Source organism: Canariomyces notabilis (genome assembly GCF_033297395.1).
Source record: "Canariomyces notabilis strain CBS 508.74 unplaced genomic scaffold N656scaffold_5, whole genome shotgun sequence".
NCBI classification, from domain to species: Eukaryota; Fungi; Ascomycota; class Sordariomycetes; order Sordariales; family Chaetomiaceae; genus Canariomyces; species Canariomyces notabilis.
In genome coordinates this window covers 144375-168536 of record NW_027041827.1, presented here as the reverse complement: position 1 = coordinate 168536, position 24162 = coordinate 144375, and the positions used below count along the sequence as shown (strand labels likewise).

At 54.0% G+C, this 24162-nt stretch overlaps 8 protein-coding genes across 8 annotated transcripts; 3 read left to right on the top strand and 5 right to left on the bottom strand.

Moving 5' to 3' along the window:
* Positions 1–6406: 6406 nt before the first annotated feature.
* Positions 6407–6910, bottom strand: N656DRAFT_705354 (uncharacterized protein; the record flags this gene model as incomplete). The annotated part of the gene is made up of 4 exons (XM_064811267.1): positions 6407–6447; positions 6588–6620; positions 6700–6753; positions 6826–6910. The coding sequence occupies 4 exons, from the start codon at positions 6908–6910 to the stop codon at positions 6407–6409; spliced, it is 213 nt and encodes a 70-aa protein (XP_064672052.1).
* A 2168-nt stretch (positions 6911–9078) lies between these two features.
* On the top strand, positions 9079–9690 carry N656DRAFT_796134 (uncharacterized protein; the record flags this gene model as incomplete). The annotated part of the gene is made up of 3 exons (XM_064817493.1): positions 9079–9157; positions 9216–9544; positions 9625–9690. The coding sequence occupies 3 exons, from the start codon at positions 9079–9081 to the stop codon at positions 9688–9690; spliced, it is 474 nt and encodes a 157-aa protein (XP_064672051.1).
* A 616-nt stretch (positions 9691–10306) lies between these two features.
* Positions 10307–10813, bottom strand: N656DRAFT_704670 (Hydroxyisourate hydrolase; the record flags this gene model as incomplete). The annotated part of the gene is made up of 1 exon (XM_064811198.1): positions 10307–10813. The coding sequence occupies one exon, from the start codon at positions 10811–10813 to the stop codon at positions 10307–10309; it is 507 nt and encodes a 168-aa protein (XP_064672050.1).
* Positions 10814–11839: 1026 nt separating this feature from the next.
* Positions 11840–12925, top strand: N656DRAFT_705270 (anion-transporting ATPase; the record flags this gene model as incomplete). Its single annotated transcript, XM_064811259.1, has 2 exons — positions 11840–12232; positions 12293–12925. 2 exons carry the CDS (start codon positions 11840–11842, stop codon positions 12923–12925), a joined length of 1026 nt encoding a protein of 341 aa, XP_064672049.1.
* Positions 12926–13871: 946 nt separating this feature from the next.
* Positions 13872–15963, bottom strand: N656DRAFT_704963 (DWNN-domain-containing protein; the record flags this gene model as incomplete). Its single annotated transcript, XM_064811221.1, has 3 exons — positions 13872–15387; positions 15444–15729; positions 15777–15963. 3 exons carry the CDS (start codon positions 15961–15963, stop codon positions 13872–13874), a joined length of 1989 nt encoding a protein of 662 aa, XP_064672048.1.
* A 1864-nt stretch (positions 15964–17827) lies between these two features.
* N656DRAFT_766684 (uncharacterized protein) lies at positions 17828–18568 on the top strand (the record flags this gene model as incomplete). The annotated part of the gene is made up of 1 exon (XM_064813497.1): positions 17828–18568. One exon carries the CDS (start codon positions 17828–17830, stop codon positions 18566–18568), a length of 741 nt encoding a protein of 246 aa, XP_064672047.1.
* A 657-nt stretch (positions 18569–19225) lies between these two features.
* On the bottom strand, positions 19226–21111 carry N656DRAFT_705206 (carboxypeptidase-like protein; the record flags this gene model as incomplete). The annotated part of the gene is made up of 4 exons (XM_064811250.1): positions 19226–20285; positions 20351–20625; positions 20674–20849; positions 20913–21111. The coding sequence occupies 4 exons, from the start codon at positions 21109–21111 to the stop codon at positions 19226–19228; spliced, it is 1710 nt and encodes a 569-aa protein (XP_064672046.1).
* A 1248-nt stretch (positions 21112–22359) lies between these two features.
* On the bottom strand, positions 22360–24084 carry N656DRAFT_843224 (release factor; the record flags this gene model as incomplete). The annotated part of the gene is made up of 2 exons (XM_064819076.1): positions 23607–24084; positions 22360–23555 (listed from the first exon to the last, which is right to left on the bottom strand). Exons 1-2 carry the CDS (start codon positions 23692–23694, stop codon positions 22360–22362), a joined length of 1284 nt encoding a protein of 427 aa, XP_064672045.1. The 5' UTR covers positions 23695–24084.
* Positions 24085–24162: the final 78 nt, after the last annotated feature.

The following is a 24162-nucleotide window of genomic DNA, read 5'->3' as shown; positions in this document are numbered from 1 at the left end:
ACATGACCATTCTTAGAAGAGATGACGCTAGTCGCTTACTATCATCCCCACCGGAATTCCGCTCTCCTCGTACATACCTTACACACTTATCACGGGTAAGGCCATTCCGGGCCCGCGGGAGGCTGCCGTCCCGGGGAAGAAGTACCGAGAGCAAGACTTCATGCTTACACTTACTGTCGCCGCAATGTCTTAAGCTTTTATCTACACTACTGTAGTGGATGAACATTAGACATATGCAGGGCAGCGCTGGCTGCCTTGGGCTGGAGCTGGGGTATCAACCCCCAGTGCCGCCACGTGTGGTCCAGCATGTCAGAACCAGCGGAACGAGCTGCCCCCACCCACTCTTGTCCCGCGTTTTACCATTTCTTCGGTGCCCTTTTGGGGGCCTTGATGTGTGCCAAGCACCAGGTTGTCGATTCCCGCTGCCGACGTGAGGGGGGAGAGGGGGTGGCCTCCGGCATCGATGAATGAAACCATCACTACCAAGTACGGTAGTTCGGCTGCATCGAGTTAGGCCCTCCTAGGCAACAATCCGAGGCTTAGAAATAGCCCTACGAGAACCGGCCTGTCGTTTCGAGACTCACGGCTTAGCTAACCACGAAACTCCGAATTCGCTTAGAAGCGCTCACCGAGCGTTACTCATCCCATCCCGTCTTTCGGTCCAGAACCTGTGTCACATCTCGACGAGGGTAGTGTATCCATGTCCTCGGTGAAGTGGCTCTGTTGAGCGGCCGCCTTCGCAATACCCGACTCGGCGCCGATCACTACGGTAGCCGGGGTAGGTAAGCGAAAATCACAAGCGCTGCGGGGGCCGGAACGAGCCGAGTTTCACTCCCGCACCCCATCTCGAGCCCATCAAATCCATCCCGGACCGGCGATTGGGCAAACTCTGTGCTGGAGGTATTGTATGTATACCGAGGTACCTCTCACCCAACCACCACTGCCACTAGATATCAGAGATCGCAGCGTTCCCATTCCCCCTACTTTGTAATGGAGCATGACCCTGAATTAGTTGGCTGCCAGGCCTCGTATTGGAACCATCAGTAATTACAACCTGAAAACCTCTGAGTCAAGGTGCTGTTAAGAGCGGTAGTCGAGAGGATGATTTTTGCACCTAAAAATTTCGACTTCTCTAACAGATGCCTTGGACATCGGGACCTCTCGAGGTAATTACGGTAACCCCCAATATGTACCGGTAGCCTTCATACACTAAGGTACAAACAGTAATCCGGATCTCAAGCCGCTGGATGGTCGCTGGATTCCATCTGTAGGGGTTTGGGCGCTCCACTTCTGCAGGGACTGGCCAAGGCAACGCTGCCGTTACATAGTTAAATCCGTTGACAGTTCCGCCTTACGGAGGTCCTGAGGTCGACACATGTCAACCCATAGACTATGCATGGGCTATGGGAGAGCGAGGTCATGTTCTGATTTTTCAAACTGCCTCACAAATTTGAATTGCATATCCTCACCACCCTCCCTTACAGCACTGCAACGGAAGCGACGGCTGTAAGCATGTTGGCAGCCCATGTCCGGTGCCCGAGATCTTAAGCACACGCCTTGCGCTCCGTCACTCATACTACGGAGTTGAGCGGATTTTAGAAAGGTCAAGATGATGTCTGGGTCGTTCTCACTCGGAATGCATCTCGACAATCCGATGAGGCGACGACATCCAGTATTTGCAATGTTTGCATCATGACTCACCAGGCGAGCTTGAAATGGTCGGAGCCTTGGTGAGGTGCTGACTACGACGGGAGTTACCTTATTCATCGGCCACGACCGGGTACTTAGCTATACCGGACATTAAATAAGAGATCTCTTAAATAAAGTACCCCCTTTTTCTGCAGGATCTGCTTAGAGAATTCGAGTGACTGGGGCGAAAAGATAAGGTTTTCTTGCTGGGGAAGTGATGCTACTCAAGCACTTTCAAGTTTCAACTGCTCTTCGCTGGCTGCAGAGGTTCATCAACGGTTGTATGTCTCTTAAGTTTCAACTTCTTGGGCGATAGCCCAACCTGGAAGTTGGCCTACTTCAATTACAACCTGGAATCATATAATTGTCTGTCTTGGAATATAGAGCCGCAGGTTCTCCCGACAGTATTGCGAGCCCGAGAACAGGGTGTAGCTGGTGGTCTTGGAGTCTTACTACGATATTCCCTCGGTTGTCGTTTGAATTGCCTGTCTACAATGAGGTAGTAGGTTTGAATTCATACAAGTTTACGTCCATCGGTCAGAAGTCTCACTTTCTCTCATAGTGCTCTGCGGTGCCTCGAGACTCGGGAGTCCCTTGGGCACCGGCAAATGGGCAATTCACTGCAGTGCAGTGGCACTGTAGTGATGCCACTGCCACACTGCAGTGATGCTGGTACTGTACAAGAATACCGTATGAAACATTTACGCACGGTGAAGGAGCTCGGACCCTTTCTTTCAAAATGTATCATCCATTGACCATTCTTTCTGTTCCTGAGCCTCAAATTTATCCAACCAGGAAGCTTCATCCTCTGCTCACCTGTGGGCGTTGCCTTCTTGAATTTGTGGCCCGATAATGGCCTGCGTTTGCGGTTGACAAACTCCAAGTCGCTCATTGGACCTCCCGCCGTTCCAGATTTCTCACTTTCTCTTTCTCTTCTTCTGTAACAGGGAGGCTCCGTCGGCCGCGCCCAATCACGATCAAGTCAGCTAGGTTTCCAGAGCTCCACCGTTCTCCAGCTTTGAGAGGCGACTGCCCTCAGCACCACACTAGGTAGGAGAAGGGGGGACCCCAGCTTTTGGCCTTACCTAGGAGAGAGCTTGTCCGCCATCTTTTTTGTGGAACCCCTCCTCGGTTCCCTTCACGATGCCGAGTAAGTGTAGATAATCCGTTTCTCTTCCTCTCCTCTCTTTTCTGTCTGCTGGCACTGCCCGCCCGTTGCTGCGTGGCCATTGTGCGCCTGTAACTGAGGCAGTGCGAACTCGTTTGTGCCTGTATCAGGCCTGCCTCTCCCACTTCAGTTTTACCCTCAACTGGCCTCACGTCGTTCTGTCAACTCCTACTGCCCGGCGCTGCGCAATCCCCAGCTGCTTCTGCATGCTGGGTACGGCGTTACGACACCACCCCGTACCTGAGCGTGTGCGACCCGGTCTCCCTAGAAGCGAGCGACTTATCTTGGATTCCCACCCTCGTTCAGGTTATCTGGTTCCGTGGGCGCTCGCTTCTTGCTGGATCGGGCAGAACTAGGAGGCCACTTACTCCCAGACCCCCTGCTTGCGACCTCCTAACCGATTGTTGCTAATATCACCATGGAAGATCTCACGGGGGACCCTTTTATTTTCAATCAGGGAGTGTACGTCTCTCCGAACCCTTCTTGCCCTTCCCGTCGCTAACCGGACCTCGCCATCAGAGGCTATTCAGTCAGCGAAATCGAAGACTGCGCGATTGCCGTCGACGCCTCATACTTCCTGCGACTCCATCTCGATGTCCTTCCCGGTCACGAGCCGCTTGTCCCGGCCCTTGGTGGCCTGACGGGCATCCATGGGCGTATCGAACAAGAGCTTGATCAATGGAAGGCGCACAGGGTTACTCCCTTCTTCATCTTCGACGGCCAATCCATTACCGGCCAAGATGAGGTGACGGTGAAGCGCGGTCTAGAGGCCAATGCCAAGACGGACATTGCCTGGGAGCTTTATTTTAACAGCCGTGCTGATGAGGCAGTTGCTGCGTTCGGCCAGAATATCAGTATGTGAGCCCCGTGTCGATTCGCGCAATCGTGCGCTAACCTTGTCAGATGCCTTTCGGCCCCAGGCCCTCTATCCTCTTCTCCAGTCCATCCTGAAGAAACGGAGCCTGCACTTCCTAGTCCCCCCGTTCAATGCCTCTGCGCAAGTGAGTTGCCTGAACAACATCCCCTGTAACAGCCTTCTGACCAGTGACAGATGGCATACTTTGAAATGTGCGACTCGGATCAGTGTGCGGGTGTCATGGGTTCTGCGGAGCTTCTCGTGTATCCTATCCGGGACTGCGTCATTCGCACGATCGAATGGGAGAGCAAGACAGTTTATGCTGTTTCAAAGAAACAGCTTCTGAAGACGCTGAACGTCAGTGAGTCGTTGTTTATCGACAGCTTCCTGATGACTGGGACCTCGTTCCTGCCGCCGTTCCCGCCCCTAGCCGACCAGTCCATCATCAAGAACCAGCCGTACACTGTGTCTGATGCGGTTAACATGCTACGGACCGCCGAGAAGTCGGTGACGATTGTCTGCACCAGCTTTCACGACATCTTGAAAACCCAAGACCCCAATTGGCTGGACAAGTATCGCAAGGCTCGGATGACTGTCGACCACTTTATATACATCTCAGAAAACGGCGAGATCAAGGTCCATGACTACGAGCACCTGACCAAGGATAATCACGAATATCTCGGCCTCCAGCTGCCCGCCGAATTGTTTCACTATCTCAACACTGGCCTGATTGGGCCCCGCATCCTCAGCTGGATCACCCATGGCCAGTTGCAAGTCCTGCCGACACTGGACGGAGTTGCCTCGGACGAGTACAAAAAGCTGGTTACGACTCAGTCAGTACGCATTAAGGAAGCGGCGCTGAGTCTGCTCATCCCTCGTCTACATCGTGGCATCGGATACAAGAATATTACCATGAGGGTGTGGTACGACCGCGACTATTCATACACAGTATGGGATCGCCACGAGTCCAAGGCGAGCTTTGGCCCCCAGGTCGCCAGCTGGTCCATCCGGGAGGCCGCATTTACAGCCCATTTCCCGCAGTTCGTGCACGGCTCGATCCTGTCTGAGGTTCTGGCACTGAAAACCCCAGCGTTTGTGTCCTCAACTCTGTCGAGCCAGAACCAGCCGCTAAAGAGCGTGGTCTCTGCCGACGTTATCAAGTCGATCTGCCTCTGGAGGTTTCTTCATATTCGGGGTTATGTCAATGACCAACACGAACTAACGAATTGGGGTTCTGCTTTGGCTGTCGCCCTTTCTGCTTTGGAGCCGACGGTCAAGCAATACCCTGACTTTCCTCATCTCTACGAGTCTGTCCTGGTTGCATTTGAGTTGATCCGCTTCGAGTTGCTCAACGCCAGGAATAAGCACGAGGAGCTCCGCGGCTTGCCTTTGAACGGCAACGAAGATGATCAGTCCAGCCTTCTGCTGATCAGCAGATGCGCTACCCTGTTGAAGCTGCGACACGAGGCAAACGGCTATACTGGTCCGCTCAGCAAGAACTTGCTGGCTTTCCGGTCGCTCGTGTCGGAGGTGCGATCTGCAGATCGTGACTTGGTGGAAGCAATTCTCGCCAGCATGTTCATGTATGCACAGGCGAAGCGGAACCGGAATGACAGTTGGGAGCTGAGTCATCAGTATGTTGTTCCATATCGTCCTCATGACGTCCTCTGTATTGGTTGTGCTAACCGTCTCACAGACTTCCCTTCCTCTACGACCCAGATGTCGCGCTTGGAATCGCTGTCAAGACGTACTTTGATGACATTTTGCCTAACGACCCTGACAAGGCCCAGAAGAAAAAGGCGTTCCCGGACTCATACGTACCGTTTGCCCTAGCTTTTGAGGAAGACCTAGATATCGCCTGCGCCTTCTTTGATGCCCTCTATGCGGGCGTCAAGACTTTGGACGCCAAGGACATCCCTGGCGTCGACCGTGCGACCTGGGATAAGGCGGCGAAATTCCTGGAGCTGAGGAGATAGACGGGCTGTCCGCGCTGGTGATATTGCTGACACCGCTGTGAACGACTCACAGGCCGCCTGGGAGTAAGGCGCCCGGAAATTCCCAGAAAGTAGGCGAGCGAGTTCCCTCAGCCAGATTTTGACGATGTCACGTCAATAATAAACTCTTTCAAGGAACATCATGTGGGCTGTCGAGATTGTGAATGTGATCCACCATCAAATAGGCTTCATGGCACAGATGGCATTCTCATTGCCACCTGTACTAGGCGACAAAGGCTTCCATAGAGTACCAAAAAATGCACCACAGACAACGCTCTTGACAGCTGTGGCCGAATATGAAAGTTTTGGGAAGTTAAGATTTTGTACAATTGCCCCCATTAAGGGGTTCCTCCTCACGGCAATAGGGATTATGATGGCCTCTTGGCCAGCAAATGACGTGTAAGATATCCGCACCGATCCATTCCCCTCGCGCGCTCTAAATATACCCCTTCCCCAAGCCAGCGCGTTGTGACAGAACAAGCGCCCCATTTTCCACTTTATGCGCCATACAAAAGCACCTATCCATGTGACTAGGATCTAGATATTCATGCGTACGCCCCTGGCGGGACCTTCGCTTTTCCGATGAACCGTGGTAGGTGCCAGTGGATTTTTGTACCATGAGGATCTCACATCTTCTCCTCTGGTCTAATGCCCTGTCCATACATGCCGTGTCATCTAGACAATCCGGAAGCCAGATGTTTATGCGCCGCCGACGAGGATATTGTTGAGAGGGACATGGACTTGTGGACGCCGTGTGTTAGTAAAATGCCTTATGAAACCTTCCATCAGGAACGCTGATGTGCTGCCCTCTTCCTCCTCGCTTCAAGTAAGAAGAAGGGGTAAAAGGGAATGGGAAAAAGGGGGGAGGTCGCTAGCATACTGAGCTTGACGAAGTAGCCGACTGCACCCATGACTGTGATCCGAGTTAGTACGCGCGTGCTACGTGGGATACTCAGTAAGGGAGGGGAGAAAGAGAAAGGGGAGAATCGTACCCAGGAAACCAACACCCACGGCTTGCGAGATCTTGATGAATTCGCGTCGGTCGGCTGGATTCGGTGCCAGGCCCTGAATTAGCGTCTACTCTTCGCATTGAAAGGCGGGAAAAGGAAGAGGCATACGCTTCTGGGCCCTGTTGATGAACTGGATGCCGTCCTTCAGAAACTCCCTCGGCACGTCAAGGATCTCTTGGACTTGGTCGGCCATTGTGATTTGTTGTGGTGGAGGAGCAGGTCGTGAGCTATGGACGAAATCGAGTAATGGCCGATAGGAAAGGACTGCCGATTCGACCTTTGAAAAGCGAGCTGTTGACGTCCGCTCGAAGACAGAGACCGTACCGTGTGTTGCTGCTGTGGTTGAGTCGCGTAAATTGTAGAGAGCTGGCAGCAAGAGGTCAATTGCCTTAACAAATGTGCCACATCGCCTCAAGAATCCAGCCCCTGGGAGGATGCCATGGCCCGTGCGCCGGAGAGCATGGGATGCTAAAATGATATGCTTAGGTAAGGTACTCCGTAGTTCGATCCGTACTTCGTAACATAATTGCATCCTAGAACCATTGCCCTTGCACCACTTGCCATAGAGAAGAGATGGAGGAAATGATGGTTATTGCCTTTCTTCCATTCCTTTTTCTATTTCCATTTTGTTTGAAATCCAAAATCTCGTTCCTTTTCCTGAAATGAAAAAAAGAAACGAAGCATACATCAGAGAGAGGAAAAAGAATGCAGGTTGTGGCTTTAATAACTACCTTCCGTACTCTGTACGGTGGTTCCGATTCAACCACAACCGCGGCCATGGCGGAAGCCCGGCCGGCTGTGGGCGGCCGGCATCCCCCGATCTGTTCGAGAAATCGGAAGATGAGGCCGGCCCACATCAAACTAATGGGCTGCACGCCGTCGGTACTCCTCACGTCTAGCCGATCTCCAACAAAGTAGCTGGTCGACACAGCGATTGGCTCGCCTGGATTCAACATCACAACTTTACTGCTCGAATTGATCAGCGCGGTAGATCGGTGCATATGTACTGCATACTAACCAGGCTGCGGAGCAACGCGCAAACTGCCGCAGCCATTGACATGACTAGCACACGGGTGAAGCAACCTGTTGGCAACATTTTTCATCAAGCAGCACAGACAAATGCGACAAACCAGGGTCGAGCGGGGACCAGAACAATTGGCCAACACTGGTTGTGGATGATGCAGTTCTGGCGAAGTGCTTGCTGCAATGCAGTGGGCCGACCAATGGAGCGCCAGCATCGTGGGAGATTCCGTCGTCAAGTTCCGGAAAGCGTCTCGCTTCCCTACGTAAGCCGCCCCCATGTCCTAATGACGCCGATGGGCGGTGAATCATGTCTCGGAGCTCTGAGCCCAACTCAACGTAGAGGACATTAACTTGCAGGTGACTTGCACCGGGTTGCATATCGCTCAACCAAGATCGTTAGGTCATCTGCGCTGATTAAAAAAGCCCGCAACCAACTCCTCCTCGCTCGTGTGTAGCTTCCATCCTTACCTTGCGCTCTTTGTCCCTCGCTCCTTTCCTTGCTGCACACAAAGGCACCACACAATAACCCAGCCCCTCCTCCCTCGACAAGGCGCTCAAAGCCGAGGCCTCTTTGTTTGGCCAGCAACGAATCCGCAATCGCCCAGCATAATTGGTCGGCGCTTGCTTGGCCTGCCGCGCGGCTGATTTTGGGGTCGGTGCCCCACAATCCTTAGCTCCACCTAGGTGAGCCAAACCGCCCCTTCTGTCCACTGATCAGCATTTGGAGATCGGAGCCATGCGACAACCGAAGCTTATACACCGATCCCTCGATGTTGAGGCAGCCCTGCAATGGCCTGGACCGGGGCGTTAGTTGAGACGCCATCCATCGTCCGATCTGAGAGCGGGATCAAGTGGGCTGTGAACTACCCCGGGCCGTCAAGTCAAGTGACGGGCCAGAATGGGTAGATTCAAGGTTGTCGGATGCTTTCACCTCGTGCTTTGTTCAGGCCACCAGGACAATACTTAAGACATGGACATCGTCACATAACTGCCACGTTTCGCAAGCTCTCTTCGTCATTTCCTATCGTCAAGGACTACCTGGTGTATTCCGTATTATTATTTCAGCATTCTCTTCGACAAGCGTTTCATATCCTAATCTTCACGTTCTGTGATTTTTCTGCTTGATCGCCTTTCTACCGAGAGACACTCGTTTCCCACAGTCTGCGCTCTCTTACCCATCATCATCACCCTATCAACTGCCCGCTACTCGGTATTTAATTTGGGCCTGTTATATAAAATTCCTGTCAAGTCGCTGGGATATCCAACCAGTTTGCCAACATGCGTAGATCGACGTTCAGCAGGAAAGCCGCTTCGAAAAGGCTTAGCAGATCAGCAACCATGGCCTACCTTCCTAGGAGCCCAACGCCGCTAAGCTTCCGGTCCAGTCCTTCGGGGTTCCCCGAGTCAATTTGTGGCAGTAAGTCAGGGCGAGCGGGTAAGCTTAACAAACAGTGGTATCTAATATTCACTTGCAGACCGGAACACATCACGACGGCATCCCGAGGCCCGGGTCGGCCCCGACGCCTGCATTACCCAAGAAGACGTTGACCCGGGTCTGGCCCTCTTGAGATACCGCAAGTCGATCCAAGCTCAATGGGAGCGGGAAGGCCCTTCGTCTAGTGCAGCGCACGATCGCCAGCTCAGTACCTCATCCACAGAAGGGGCCCTTGCTGCCTCATGCCGGGGTGCCGCCATATCCGGGTTTCGGTCGTCCAAGGACACCTATAGCACCGCTTCGTCTGACGGTGATAGGCGCGAAGAGGGCCGGAATTCGCGGCGTGGCCGGCACAGGAGGAACAGCTTTGTACGTTGGATATTGCACAGGTAGGCGGGATTTCCGCTGGAAGAGTATGTGTGGCAACACCATACGCAGACTTCCAAAAGCCGGCACAAACGCCACCATCGACGTACGAGGACGTCGCGGGAAAGATGCAAGATTTTGATTTATGAGCAAGGAGTTTGGTGTGTTCTACATGGCGGGGCAATTGGAAAATGACGACCGTCATGATACTCAGTTGGGAAAGGGGCTATAGCATGGATTGGAGTTGGGAGTTTGCGTTTTGTATACATGGGGGGAACGAACCGGCCATTCGTTTGGCATACACCATCATAATCGACGACTGTCATCTTCCGGTTATCCCGCAGGATCGGAACTACATACGCACATACTCTGAGAGTCTTTGACGGCCAGCAGTCAACAGTCTTGTTTTTTTGCATAGGAAAATCCTACAGCCCACAAGATGCATTTATAGCCATAGTATTAGGCGCTGTCTATGACACGCATTGACAAATGAGAATCACATTGATTAAATGCGGATTCGGAAATGGTCAGGAGAGGAATTTGGGGAAAGCTTAACCCAGGTATTAGCGAAGTTGTCATCCACAGATACTACCACCGCACTTCAGCCCCGAGCCCAGGGAATGGCTTGACTAGCTTCTTGTAGGTGCCAGCAGAATAGTGTAGTCAGAATGCATACTTCTCTTATTTCCTTCCCTCCATCATGGACCCCCGGAATAAACACCTAACAACCATCCGGCTCCCCCAACTCCCTATTCACTCAACCAACTAACTCCCCCGGTAGGTACTGTATCCGTACGGCGCGAGAAGCAGGGGGACATGGTACCGCTCGCCGGGCTTGACCGTGAAGGTGACGGTGACCTCGGGGAAAAAGGTCTTGTCGGGCCCGCCAAAGTATCCCGCCGTGTCGAACCGCAGCGTCCACCGGCTGTCGGCGGGCTCGCCGCTCCCCGGCAGCAGGCAGCTGCTCAGCACGTCCTCGAGCGTGTACACGGGCACCTCGCCCGACGATGTGGCGCTCGAGTAGGGCAGCCACGTCTTGATCCGCCCGTCGTCGTCCGTCTGCGACTCAAACACCCTGTCCGGCGTCGCCGCGCTGCTGCTGGTGATGGCGGTGTTGCTGCTGCCGTTTTGGTTGTTGGTGTTGTTGCTGGGGATGATTGGGGAGGAAACTAGTTCCAGCTTGACGCGCAGGCCCCGTGCCGGCTGGCCTGTTGTTGTGTCTAGCACGTGGCACGTTATGCGGTCTTTGTCTTTGGGTTCGGTGTTGGACATTGTGGTGGGTTCTTTTCGTTTCGAGCGGCTGCGCAGTTGGAATGAATCGGTTTGAGTTGAAAGTCAGAATTGGTGGGCAAGGAAAGAGAAAGCCAAGAGTCTAAGCGAAAAGGCAAGTATTCAACCTAACTAAACTTACACGTCAAAGCAAAGACCTGCTTAGGAAATAGTCTGGTGTTGAGGGGTTATGGGGCGGTTTATCGCGATAAGCGCTGTGAGGGGTAAGATGTGTGGCGCCGGAGTTGACTCCTTACAGGCCACAGCGCAGCTGTTCACTCAAAAGGAACTGGCTCTGGGAAAGGTGAAAGGGCTTTATATCCACAGCACGAAGGGAAAGCGCATGTTTGTGTACTCAAATGCGGCCTGCAGTTTGAGGGATCTGCAAGCTGAACAGATTGAGCAACCTGCTGTTCGGAACCCCATCGTTAGGGACAGGAGAACCCTGAAGAGGTTCCCGCTGACGTCGTTTTGTCCCCCAACGAACGCCAGCTGAGATCTCGGCAATTCAAGTGTATTCCCATTCCGACAGCCATATCAGTCCGTTGGTCACGTAGAGGTAGGATCTGGAAGACGCAATAAATCACTTCCAAGGTCCATCCATTCAGCTCTTTCCATTATCAGAAGCCAGCATCTTCAGCCCACTCAGCTGCGTTTCAGCAGCCCGATAGATGCCAAGACCGTTGCTTAGAGCGCCGTTTACCCCACCAAAGAACCCAATGACGCTGCGGGGGCGGCCAGACCACGGAACCGTCCGATGTGACTTTGCGCTTCTAACTGCTTCTAGGCGCAGGTGCCTCGGGAAGGCGAGATTCGCTGAACTTTGAACCGTTGATACCTAATTCCAGTTGTACTTGTACAGTCTGTCTGATCTATGTTCTTCTGTTGATTCAAGTTCGGGACATAACTCTCTACTCTCCAAATTCTCGTGCCCCGGGCATACACCACGCTTGGAGCAAACACACATCGCCGATACTCCAGCACACGGTTTGAATCAGCCACGTTCATTGACAGTCCCCTGCAGCCACCATGTCAGCCGCTCTCGTCAATGTCGACGACACCGAGGCGATGGAGCCTACACTGCAGTCCATCCTGGACCAGCGGTCGCTGCGGTGGATCTTCGTCGGCGGCAAGGGTGGTGTGGGCAAGACAACGACATCGTGCAGTCTTGCGATCCAACTGGCTAAGGTGCGCCGCTCGGTGCTGCTGATCTCGACCGACCCCGCGCACAACCTCAGCGATGCCTTTAGCCAAAAATTCGGCAAGGAGGCCCGGCTGGTTGACGGGTTTGACAATCTGAGCGCCATGGAGATCGACCCCAACGGCAGCATTCAGGACCTACTGGCTGGTCAGGCCGGCAGTGACGCCGGGATGGGCGACTTGGGCGGGATGGGGGGCATGATGCAGGATTTGGCGTTTGCTGTAAGACAGACCCCTGCTGCTCCGATGCTGCCACAAGAGTGTTAACGGCTATGTGTCCAGATTCCCGGCATTGACGAGGCCATGTCATTCGCAGAAGTCCTCAAGCAGGTCAAATCACTCTCGTACGAGACCATCATCTTCGACACAGCCCCGACAGGGCACACGCTTCGCTTCCTGCAGTTCCCTTCGGTCCTCGAGAAGGCGCTCGCCAAAATCTCGCAGCTCTCCAGCCAATACGGCCCGCTGCTGAACGGTTTCCTCGGTAGCAACGGGACACTCCCCAACGGGCAGAATCTCAACGAGATGATGGAGAAGCTCGAGACGCTGCGGGCGACAATCTCCGAGGTCAACACACAGTTCAAGGACGAGCGCCTGACGACCTTTGTGTGCGTATGCATTCCGGAGTTCCTGTCGCTGTACGAGACGGAGCGTATGATCCAGGAGCTGGCCAGCTACGGCATCGACACGCACAGCATCGTTGTCAACCAACTCCTCTTCCCCAAACCAGGCTCCGATTGCGAGCAGTGCACAGCCCGCCGTCGTATGCAGAAGAAGTACCTGGACCAGATCGAGGAGCTCTATGACGAGTTCAATGTTGTGAAGATGCCGCTCCTTGTCGAGGAGGTGCGCGGCAAGGAGAGGCTAGAGAAGTTTAGCGAGATGCTGGTCAAGCCCTTTGTTCCACCGTCTTAGGGTTGGATATGAGTGAGGGGGGAAAAGTCAGGGTACAGCAACAGGAATATCCACCAATTCATGGTGATAGCGCGATTGGTCCGGTCCGATCGACTCGAGAGTTACTTGGAGACGGAGCCGCCAATTTCAAACTCCACGTCGGGCTCCGTTGGGTAATATTCCCCGGGTGGCTTACGCTCAGATTCGCAGTTGGGTTTCACCTTGACCTGCAGCTGGCGATGTGTGGTGGTCGTACGCATGGCAGAGAAGCAAGCAACTGAAGAGCTTTCTTGCGTGTATGTACTGGCTGGCGCTGTTATACATAGATATCGGGCTGTTACATTAGCTACAGGGAGCAAGCCATAGATACTTTGTTAAGTACAGCTCGGAGTCACAGTGACCATTGTTCCAATCAGTTGGTGTTGATTCCCTCTGCTGCAAGCAAAGGATTTGTATTGTACATAAACATACTATACTTGATATACATCACAAACAATCGCTGGGTTGAGGGCCCCTCCACCCTCCGTCCTCCTGCTTCCGTGACGATAGGTCGCTGGTCCTGAAGGACGGCTTCCTCACTCTCCAGCCCATGTCCTGCTTTCTGCATTTCACTAATAAGCAACTGCATACCCACTCCTCTCCTATACGCTTCTCCTAAGCAACAGAAAGCCGCAAACCAGTGCTCAAAACCGCTTTGCCTCTCCGCAGCTCAAGATATTGACCTAGAACGCCATAAAGATGCATGAACCCCACCCTTCCCAATGATTCCTCGTAAAACCGCGTGGATGAGAGTCCCGGTAGTGGCAGTAAAGGCCTGAATGGAATCGTATTCCCAAGTAGGTATATACACTTCGTCCCTTGTGGAGGGCTCTGAATTTCTTTCCGTTGTTCATTGTCGAATAAATGGCCGGTATATGTACGAGATCGAGATCAAGGGTGGCCAGGTATATAGGTAGTTCCGCGCCGTTCAGAGTTCCCTGTAATCGCTTGGCCGGACACGCCGCTGTCTGTTTTGGTGACGATGCGGGTTGACGGGTTTGCGGAAATAGGCGTCGTCATCGTCGGCAGGCTGGTGTGAAAAGTTCTTGTGGCCCATCATCATCTGTTGTTGCGGCTGCGGGCCGCCGCCATAGCCGCCGCCACCGAGGTTCATGTTGTTGTTCATGCCCCGGCCCATGTTGCCGGCGCCGTTCATGCCCATATCTCCTCCGCCCGGCCACATCCCTGGACCCATAGCATTAAAGCCGCCGGGGCCTGCCATGTTGCCCATGCCTGGAAAAGCGCCGTTCAGGCCGGGTCCCATCATAGGGTTCATCATGGGGTTCATCATGCCCATATTCATGGGCATACCGCCGTAGTTTGGCATCATCGGCATGCCTGGGTACATCATGGGCATTCCTGGCATGTTCATCCCGTTCATGCCGACAGGTGGCACTATCTGCATAGGATTCATCATCATATTCTGCGGCTGCTGGGCTTCCTGAGCTTTCTGCATTGCCTTTGGGGCCTTGGGGATCTTTGGGTTTTCCAAGAGATCCCCCGCAGGCCGTTTCTTGGAAGCCTGGGCCGGTTCTCCGGCAGTAGGCGTCGATGTAGCATCTCGTTGCGAAGGTGTAGGCGCGGAAGTTTGACCTGTTTGATTCGCCGCTGTGCCAGCTGGTGCTACCGGTGGCGATTTCGAGCGTGCTTTAGCTGCGCCCTCCTCCTTGCCTTGCTCCTTGCCTTGCTCCTTGCCTTGCTCCTTGCCCTGCTCCTTGCCCTGCTCTTTGCCTTGGGCTTCGTCTCCTCCAGCAGTCGACGGCGACTTTGTTGCCGGTGATTTTGGTGCTGTAGGGCTCTTGGGGCTTTTAGACGTCTCCTTCCCTTTGGTGTCCTTCTCGGCAAGAAACGAGTTTATCTTCTCAACCGCCTCCTCATCCGTCTTCAAATCATCGATTAGAACGCCTTCAGTCTTGCAGCCAGGGCAGATGAAGTCGCTCTCAATGAGAGCATTAGTGATGCAATCATTGCAATACGTCTGCTCACAACATGGAGTCTTCATTGGCTCTATGAACATTTTCTTGTCGATGGGGCACATCAAGCCTCTTTCCTGGACTTCCTTGTCTCCATCGGAAGCGGCCTTTTGGGCCGCGGGGTTTGACTTGGCCTTGGCCTGGAACTGTTCCCAGGACGCCTTGTCAGGCTCAGCAATCACGAACTCCCCGTCAGCATTGACCATAATGCCCGATGGCGTCTTTGAGTCATCGCCGTCGGCGTTCTGCCCTAGCGCGGTCGCCTTGTCCACAGTCTTGAGGAATGACCGAGGGATACCCGTGGTTCTCTTCACACGAGGGCGATTGTCATACTCTGGGTTGTCATTGGTTGGGCACAGCTGGATCCAGTGGCCCTTTTCACCACAACGGTAGCAAATATAGCCCTGTGGGGGGTCGTGGTCCGGAACGTTGGTCGGCTTCTTCGGACCTCCTTTCGCCACATATTGTTGCCTGTAAGGGACGTTAGTACATTAGCATGGGACGGACCAGCAGTACTAGTTACATACGTTGCCATCTCTTCTTCCCGCGCAGTAAAGTTCTCGGTTTGCGCCTGGAACACAGCCGCCATCTTCTCCTCCTCCGTCATTGCACTGCTCAGTTGGGCCAATGTGTTGGATTGTGTCTTGACGGTCGGCTTGACAATCTGCTCTCGACGAGATGAGTTTTTGGCATGCACGGGCATCTTGCCGGATACATAGCGAGCGGCGCCTCCCCTACCGGGTATCTTGGGAGGCATACGCCGGGCAATTACTGTTGTAGACCGGGGAATAATTGTCGTGTCATCGTCGTAAACTGGGCCATCATTAGCGCGCCAAGGTCCGGTAGCCTTTTGTTGACACATGAACTCCTACCCTCTTTCATGCCCTCGTCTGCACAGATAACCAGATCAAAGTCGGTACCATCGCCGAGCCCGCTCCGAAGAATGATTTCACGTTTCAGCTCAAAGACAGAAATACCCGTCCCGTCAAACTCGACCCGGGTGGGCTCTTTTTGGGACTTGAACTTGAAAAAGACCGAGGAAGCCATCTTATTATGCGTCGGGTTGGTGCACCCTACACTTGTTGTACGGTTGGGGACACGCGGACGGGAGCCAGATGCTCCAACGCAGCGGAAAGAGATGCTGTTTGTCTATTAGGAGTGCCAAAGTCTGGTCGAGTCTCTCGAATCCTGTTTCGCACAAGGTGAATAGGGGGAAGGTGATGTGAAGTTTGTGGTCTGCTCTTGCGGTAATCCCCTGGTTAAGCAAGTTTGCTTGTCTCTTCTTCTTAAGCGTCAGAAGTGGGGAGGAGAGAGTCAATTCTGATTGTTCTCGAGAAAAGACAGAAAGAGCTTTATGAACGAAGGTTAAGCAATCAGGAGAAAGAACAAGTACAAAGACCCGCGGCCACTCTGGGACCCTATTCAATAGAGTGAATAGCAGGATTGTAGGACTCCTTCTCCCAAAATAGCACCACCTCCACGGCCAGCAACTCAATACACCTTGTTTGTTAGCCAGAAGAGAAATCCGAGCCTCGAGCCTAGATGATGAAGGTGCCTTGAGAGTCGATTGAATTAATCGCTTTGATGGAAATATGCCTCGAGTCGTTACGGCGTGTGACTAATCGTCGCTCGTTGGGCTCTGTCCGCAATAGAAGGTCAGGGAAATGAAAGAAACTGCATTAGTATCGCCCCTGAAAATGCGACTCAGATATGGGCAAGAAAGCTTGATGCCCTGCGATGCGCGATGCGAAGGGTCGATGTCGATGTCCTTGGAGGTGGGAGATAGAGGAGAGGTAGAAAGGAATGAAGGATTCGTTGGTAAGCGATGGTTTAACTTTGAGGGGGTTTGCCTGGTAGGTTCGGTTCACGAAAGTTATGCCTGGCCTAAGGTTGACTAATCAGTCTGTGACGTGAAACTGCTGCCTAAAATATTAGGCGGAAAGAACCTGCAGGAGGAACGTAGAGGAAGCTCTGGCCATCAGGTGATTAAGTTATAACAAAGAAACCTAGTGGACTATCAACCAAATCACAGCATCATTGCAGGACAGAGTAGCTGAATATTGGCGTGCAATGTAACGAGCATGTAAAATGATTATTTATGTACTGATATGCGGCAAGATATTGTGAAATTCCCCTTCAATTGATGACATCGCTGTGCAGAGGTCGTCTCTTTACAACATCAATGTTACGCAAGGCGGTCCCCGCTGTTGGTCTCGTGATACCGCTAATGAATGGTTCCAGAACTTCCGTGTCGTCGATGCAGCCTTCCACACGGAAAGCAGGCGAGCTCTTTGAGAAGTGAGCCGATCATCGTCAGAGTTGCGTCCCCCTCTCTGGCAGCATTTGGCCACCCACTCCTATTTGGGTGTAACTCTCCATCGTACTGATGCCAAAGATCCCCATTCTCCCTCTCCTGACAACTCCACACTGCAACGAACGGCCAACCTCGTTTCCATCAACTCGGGGCTTCCCGAGCGAACTTTCGCCCGAGCAGAAAGTTTCTTAGTCGATAGAAATCCCGGGCAAGAAGTTGGCAATCTTGCTCGCGGAAGCCGCTTTGCCAATGTCAAGCTCATCGCCGCTCCGACCGTGAGCTGCGCTTCACACATACCTTTACGCCACGCGACTGCACGCTCGACCTAAGCTACTCGCTGCAACTCAATTTCACCCGAACTGAACTTCTCCGAACCCCTCGCATACCGGACGTCCCGTTCCAGAGATCCAAGCTTCCCCGCCGCCCTACGTTCCCCGGCCTTTACCAGCAATCCACCTACCACAACCTCCAGATTATCTCTCAGTTAACACGGGCATTGTCTGGATCGAGTCTTAGACAAACCAAACGCGTCCGCGACGAACCGAGGCATCTACAATACATAGGAGCCAGGCAAAGAAAAAGAAGCCAGCTGCAACAATGGTCCTCACGCACACAACCAACCACACCTACGCCCACCCGTTCCCGACCGTGACGCTGGCCTTTTTTCTGCGGTACTGCTCGCCGCAACTGAACCCGTTTGCCAGCCATGTGCTCAGCACCGACACAATCGAGTCGTACGTGGACCCGGCCACGGGCCGGATGCACACGACGCGCATCCACCTCAAGAAGTCGCGCCTTCCCCCTGCCGTCATGAAGCTGCTCCCGGCCTCGCTGACAGGCGGCACCTCGGACAAGGCGTCGTACATACTCGAAACGAGCGTCGTCGACATGCGCGAGGGCTGGATGGCGACCGAGAGCCGCAACCTCAACTTTGTCGGCGTCCTCTCCGTGGTGGAGCGGCAGATGTACACCATGCCGAAACAGCAGCAAAATGCTTCCTCCCCGTCGGATACAACGGACGTCGAGACCAAGGTGGTTTTCCGGTCCCGGCTGGGCGAACGGATCCGGGACCGGCTCGGCCAGGCGCAGGCGCAGGCGGAGGCGGCTGTGAGTGACGCCGCGAATAATGGCGGCGGCGGCGGGTTCTTCGCTAGACTCGGGGCCCGCGGCATCCAGCGCAGCATCGAGACGCTTGCGTCCACCAAGACGCAGGACCAACTGGGCAAGAGCCGTGAGGGCATGCGCATCATCCTCGAGAGGCTGCGGCAGACAGGCATCATGGGGGTGCTGGAGCTGCGAAAGATGGCCAGGGAGCGGAGTTCCGAGGCCGCTGCTTGAGCAATCCCGCCTGCGCGCATATGTCGAAAAGGAGAGCGGCCGTTGTTTGAGTCTCGATCTGCTGCTCCTTGCCCAAGCCAGTCTCTTCTGGACCTGTACGGTCTGGTCTGGCCCCTACTGGCGCCTTCTCTCCCTGCCGCTAATTCCGGCCGGTGATTAGGACGAGCGCTGGTGGCTTGTATTGACGTCTGCACGCCTATCTTGAGTTTCTTGCATCCTCATACGGGGTCGGTTTCAAAGGGAGGTCGAGCTTCTGCGCTTGACTCCCGTGTTGTACATTTATCATTTCTTCATCTGTCTTATACTTACTCAGCAAGGCGTATGTGGGACGATTATTTTGATCTTGATAGGCTCGATTGATGCTCACGACGAACACGGCGGCGGCGGCGGCGGCGGCTGGAGGGAAAGGCGTCTGTCCTTGTTCCACTCATTGTATGATAGCAGTATGCCGGAAACCCGGCGGATGTCCTCAAATGGAAAAGGGCAGATGAAAGAAAACACGACATGGGCGGGTACGGGTAAGAGTCTCGGTGTTTCGTGTGTCATTGGCCATTAGCTGGTCCGTTATTCCATATCAGCATAACAATAGTATTTTATTACTACCAAGGCATCATTATATTGGGTCGTCCACCTAAGCTACCCACTTTGGCCTTCTGTTTACTTTCTGCGCCTCCAATGGCCAGGGGGTCCTCTTCTCCCCTTGTTACTCCAGCCCTGCGGCGCCGTTCCCTTGCCCAGGGGCTGGGTGCTCTGCGGCGTGAATGGGTCGGTGGTGAACGGAACGGTGCAGTTCATGCAGTTCACGCGGCCAAGCATGAACTCGAGCTGTCTGTATGACGCAGAGGGCGCGTACTGCGGAACCATGTGGCCAGCAATGTCAATACCAACGTATGTCAGCCCCCGCTCGGAAACCATGCTCCCGAAAACGCCACCGGCCGCCAAGGTAGACAGGTCTGTCATGTTGTTGTAGGGCACGTAGAAGGGCTGATCCGGCTTGTTCTGGAATCCCAGCTTGCCGCCCCAGGTCATGTTCTGGATGGCAACCAGCGTGCCGTTCGCGAGCAGGATCATGTCGAGCGCGCCGTGGCCGATGATGACGTTCTTTGTCTTGTCAATGACGTGGGGCAGGACGGTGAAGGCTGAGGGCAGCGACTTGTCGGTACCGTTGACGAACACGTCGTTGGGAGTGCACTCTGCCCAAGTAACGTTCGGTGCGTGTATGGCCGCCTTCACGTCGGCACGGTCAAAGTAGATATTTGCCCCTTCCGGCACGTACTCCATAGAACCAGGGAAGCCGAGAACGTCCCAGAGAAGGGGGCAAGTTGTCGCGACTTGGTATATATCGAAGCACGGATTGAGCAGCGAGATGGCGCTGAAGATGTCCCAGTATATGTTCCAGCACTCGTCACGGGTCTTACCCGTCTTGTCCGTACCCGGAAGGGGCATTGGGATATGACCCTTCGGAGGGTAAACAAGGTACTTCTCCATCCAATCGGCGTAACCACACTTCTTCTCCCGGGCCTTGATGTCTGCACGGAAAGTGTCGTTAAAGGGGAAGAGCCCACCCCAATACTCGGTAAACTGAACAACCGGGATTGGCTCCTGAACCTCATCCCAAGTGATAACGGGATTGTAGATGGTCATGCCGGACATGTCATAGTACGTCTTGTCCTCAGCATCGAGGAATGCGCTGGCAATATACGGGCAGTAGTAACCACTAAGGGCCAATCAGCCCCCTGCCACAAAAGTGAGTCAAACATGGGCATCGTTGATCCAACTTACGCGTAAGACTCGCCGGAAATATAGACCTTGTAGCCGTGCATGCCAAAGGTGTCGATAAAGTTCTTCCAAAATCCCATGAACTGAGCAGCAAGCTCTTTCTCGTCGGTAATCGTTACTTTCCCGGTCGAGAAGCCCGTGCCGACGGGCTGCTCAACCCAGACGACGTTGGTCAAGGTATGCCAACTCCAAGGGTTCTTTACCGGCTTGAAGGTACCATACTGCCAGAGGAAGGGCCCGTTCTCCTGAAGCAGGCCCTCAAAAGAGGAGCATCCCGGCTGATTCACAGTCAGTAGTTAGTGTACAAAAAGAGAGCCCACACTTACACCACCGTTCAACCAGATAACGATTTCCTTTTCGGCCTTCGGGTTGGTCGACGGGAAGAACCAGAAGAACAGGTTGCTCTCCTCATTCGGGTCGCTACTGATGGGCAACAGCCCCGAGTAAGACTCGCCAACGTCAAAGTCAACGTCAGGGATAGCAGTTCCGTCGACGGCAAACTCTGACGACGTACGAGGACGTGTTAGCCAGGTTCCACTAGCTCGACAGAGGGCGCAATACCTACTCGTAGTGTTCGCATTAAGGAACCTGGGAGCCTTGACCTCGCGCTCTTGAATCAGAGGAGCACTGGGCGGAAAAACTGGCCTCACCCTTTTTCCTGCCGCGTGCTCAACATGGCGTTTGCCTGCATGTCCTATACTTCGCCCGGCAGCATCGACCACTCCGGAGAGCAAGAACGCCGAAAGTGCGCTTATCCAGCGCATCTCAGCGCACACCAGGGTTGCTCAAGCCTGGGAACTGGTGTTGTTGAGGCCTTTGAGGACGACCAGGAGCCGGAATCTAGTGCCGCAACGGTTCAGTCGTCGCAGGGGGCCGGGCACACCTCGACACTCCAAGAATGAACGACAAGAGCGATGAGACGACCCGGGAGCCCGGCGAGATATAAATAACGAGAAATGGGCCGTCATACCCTGCTCCAGCAAACACCAACTGGCACAGATACACTAGTACACTCCCTCATAACAAACCCCTACACGAGGCTGCCCAGCAGCGAGCATAGTATAGTACGTATGCGGATAGTATGATGGGGGCCTCAAAGCGAAACGGATCCAATGGGACCACTACGGGCATGGTGAGCGCTCCGTCTGGCCTGCTCTAATTTGCGCGATCCTACCGTGCATGAGCAGACTCTCTTTGCACCTACCAGTCCTGGAACAAGAGGCCCCGCGAGGGCCTTGCGATCGGTGCCGGTCATGCTCGCAGATAAGTTAATGATAAGCGGGGGAACCAAGGCACAGGCTCGACAGGGTTAATCCACCGGGTCGTTGGCGGTAGATGACGGCTTGGCCCACGTACACTGGCTCGAGACTGGGTAATCAAGCCTGCCCCTGGCGACTGAGATAGCGTTTAGCGTTTTACCGGTATCTAACATTGCAGGTCCCAGTCGTCTTGCCGAGCGAGACGTAGTTGACTTTCAGCGAAGAAATTTTGTGAAAGACTGGAATGAAGAAGTTGTTGATTGCCCAGGTTCGACTGCGCGTTCAAAGTCTAACTGTCAGTAGAGCTGGTAGAGCAATCAATTGCGTTGGCCTCGATATTGTGAAATTAGAGGACGCAATGCTCTCTCCATGAGAACCTCTCATGCACGCGGGGGAAAACGGGAAAAGAGTGGTTGATGACACGATGTCCCGATTAGGGAGGTGTGAGGGGGAAACTCGACAGCTGATTGGGGACCCACTTGGCTCCTAAAGCGGTCAAGCATCAACGGCGATCAACGGCAGCAAATGCCGGACCTGTGTTCCGGCTTGTCCCGTCTTGTCGCTCAGGCTTGTTTCGATCCCTGAGAGCGAGGAATACGACTTTGCGATCAGTTTATATGCGTCTGGATAGGTTATCCTTATCCTACTAACTGCTTTCCGGGTACCAGGTCTATCTCTATGAGATACCCGCTGGAAGCGATTACTTATACAGGCTTTCAAATAGTATATAGTACATACACAAAGATGGCCGGACTACTTGCCCGCTCTCCTTGCAGTCACTTCCGCCGCCTCCTCCTCTGCAATGAGGTCCTGGATGTCCTTGTTAACCAGATAGCTCTGCACACTGTTTATCACCTTGCCCAACGTGTCGCCGCCCCGAAGGACGTCCGGCAGATTGTGAAAATCCAGCCCACTGCGGTGGTCAGTACAACGATCCTGCTGGTAGTTATACGTCCTGATCTTGTCGCCGCGCGTGATCTGTGACTGGGCAAGCACACTACTGCGCAACTTTCGCGCCATCTCCTCCCTTGCTTCCCGGCGCTGTTGCGCGAGCCGCGATCGCAGCAGCCGCCATGCCGCCTCGCGGTTCCGCTGCTGCGACCGCGAATCTTGCATGCTGACCGTCGTACCCGTGGGGATATGCGTTAACCGGATGGCCGACTCGGTCTTATTGACGTGCTGCCCGCCGGCGCCGCTCGCCCGCATCTTCTCGCTGCGCACCTCGTTCGGGTCGACGTAGAAATCGCTTTCCGGGTTGTCCCACTCGCTCTCAGCATTCGACGTTGCGTTTTCCGGGAAGGACGGGAGCACCCAAACGGCAACAGCGCTGGTGTGAGTACGGCCTTTTGCCTCGGTCGCGGGTACGCGCTGCACGCGGTGCATACCCGACTCGCCGCGGAAGTGCGCGTAGGCGCCGGGTTCCTGGATCTCCAGAACGGCTTCTTGCAGCGCGATCTCGCCCTCGCTGCCTTTTTGGCCGTCCCCGTCCGCGGCTTCGTACTTTACCACCCGCGACTGCCATCCCTTATTCGAGCAGTATGCCTGGTACATGTGAAAGAGGCTGTCGGCGAAGAAGCGACCCTCTGTGCCGCCCGGTCCAGGCCTTATCTCGAGCAGGCAGGGCATCTCGGCGAACGGGTGCTTGGGAGTCAGGGCTGCTGAGAGATTGTGGCCCGACTCTGCGAGTTGCGCATTTGTAGCCGCAAGATCATCCTGGGCCAGCTCCCTCATCTCCGCATCGTCTGATTCCAGCAGCCCTTGGAGCTCCTTGAGTGCTGCCTTTGCTTTTTCGAATTGCTTGAGCGCGTTGGCAACCTTGGAGGTCTCGCCCGCGCGTTTCGCCGTCTTTGGGTCATAGTCTTTTTGCAGTGCTGCGCTTAGTTGGTCGTGCTCGAGGGTGAGTCTCCGAGCTCGTTCTAAGAGTGCCGGGGGAAGGTCGATTGGAGTCGCTAGCCAAGGTCAATTGGGAGAATCGAAAAGCGATTGCGGAGTAGTCGTACCTGTGCTAGCTTTGCGAAGAAACTGGGCAACGCCGGCGCGCCTCAGAAACCGCGCGCAGCTCCGACACACCCATGGTGCTGCCAACATAATCGCAGCGTGACAATGCAGATTCCGAAAAGATCGGATTGTTTCTGCTGCCGTAGCTAATCCTTGGGATCTCGGCAGGCATTATCATTCTGCCGCCATTCTCCGCCTTTCCGTTTCTGCGGACCGAATACCGACACCTAGGTAAATAAGGTACCTGACCCTACAACCGGAATCCTTGATCTTTCCAGATCCATACGATATTGGGCTGATGATCGCATGAAAGTAAACTTCGATTATGTTTTTGAACTGAATCCAAATTGATAATAGGGGCTCGGATCAATGCAATGGATAGGAGAGGAAGACTGGGGCGAAGGGAAAGAGAAAAGGAGACCTCGTAGTTAGAAAAACAAACAATCCATTGCTTATACAAAGTAGTCTACGAAGTACTCCGTATACAAAACCTTTGTGAGAACGAGCCCATTTGGATGTGACAGGGTGAATTAATACCGGTACATATGTGGAGCGGAG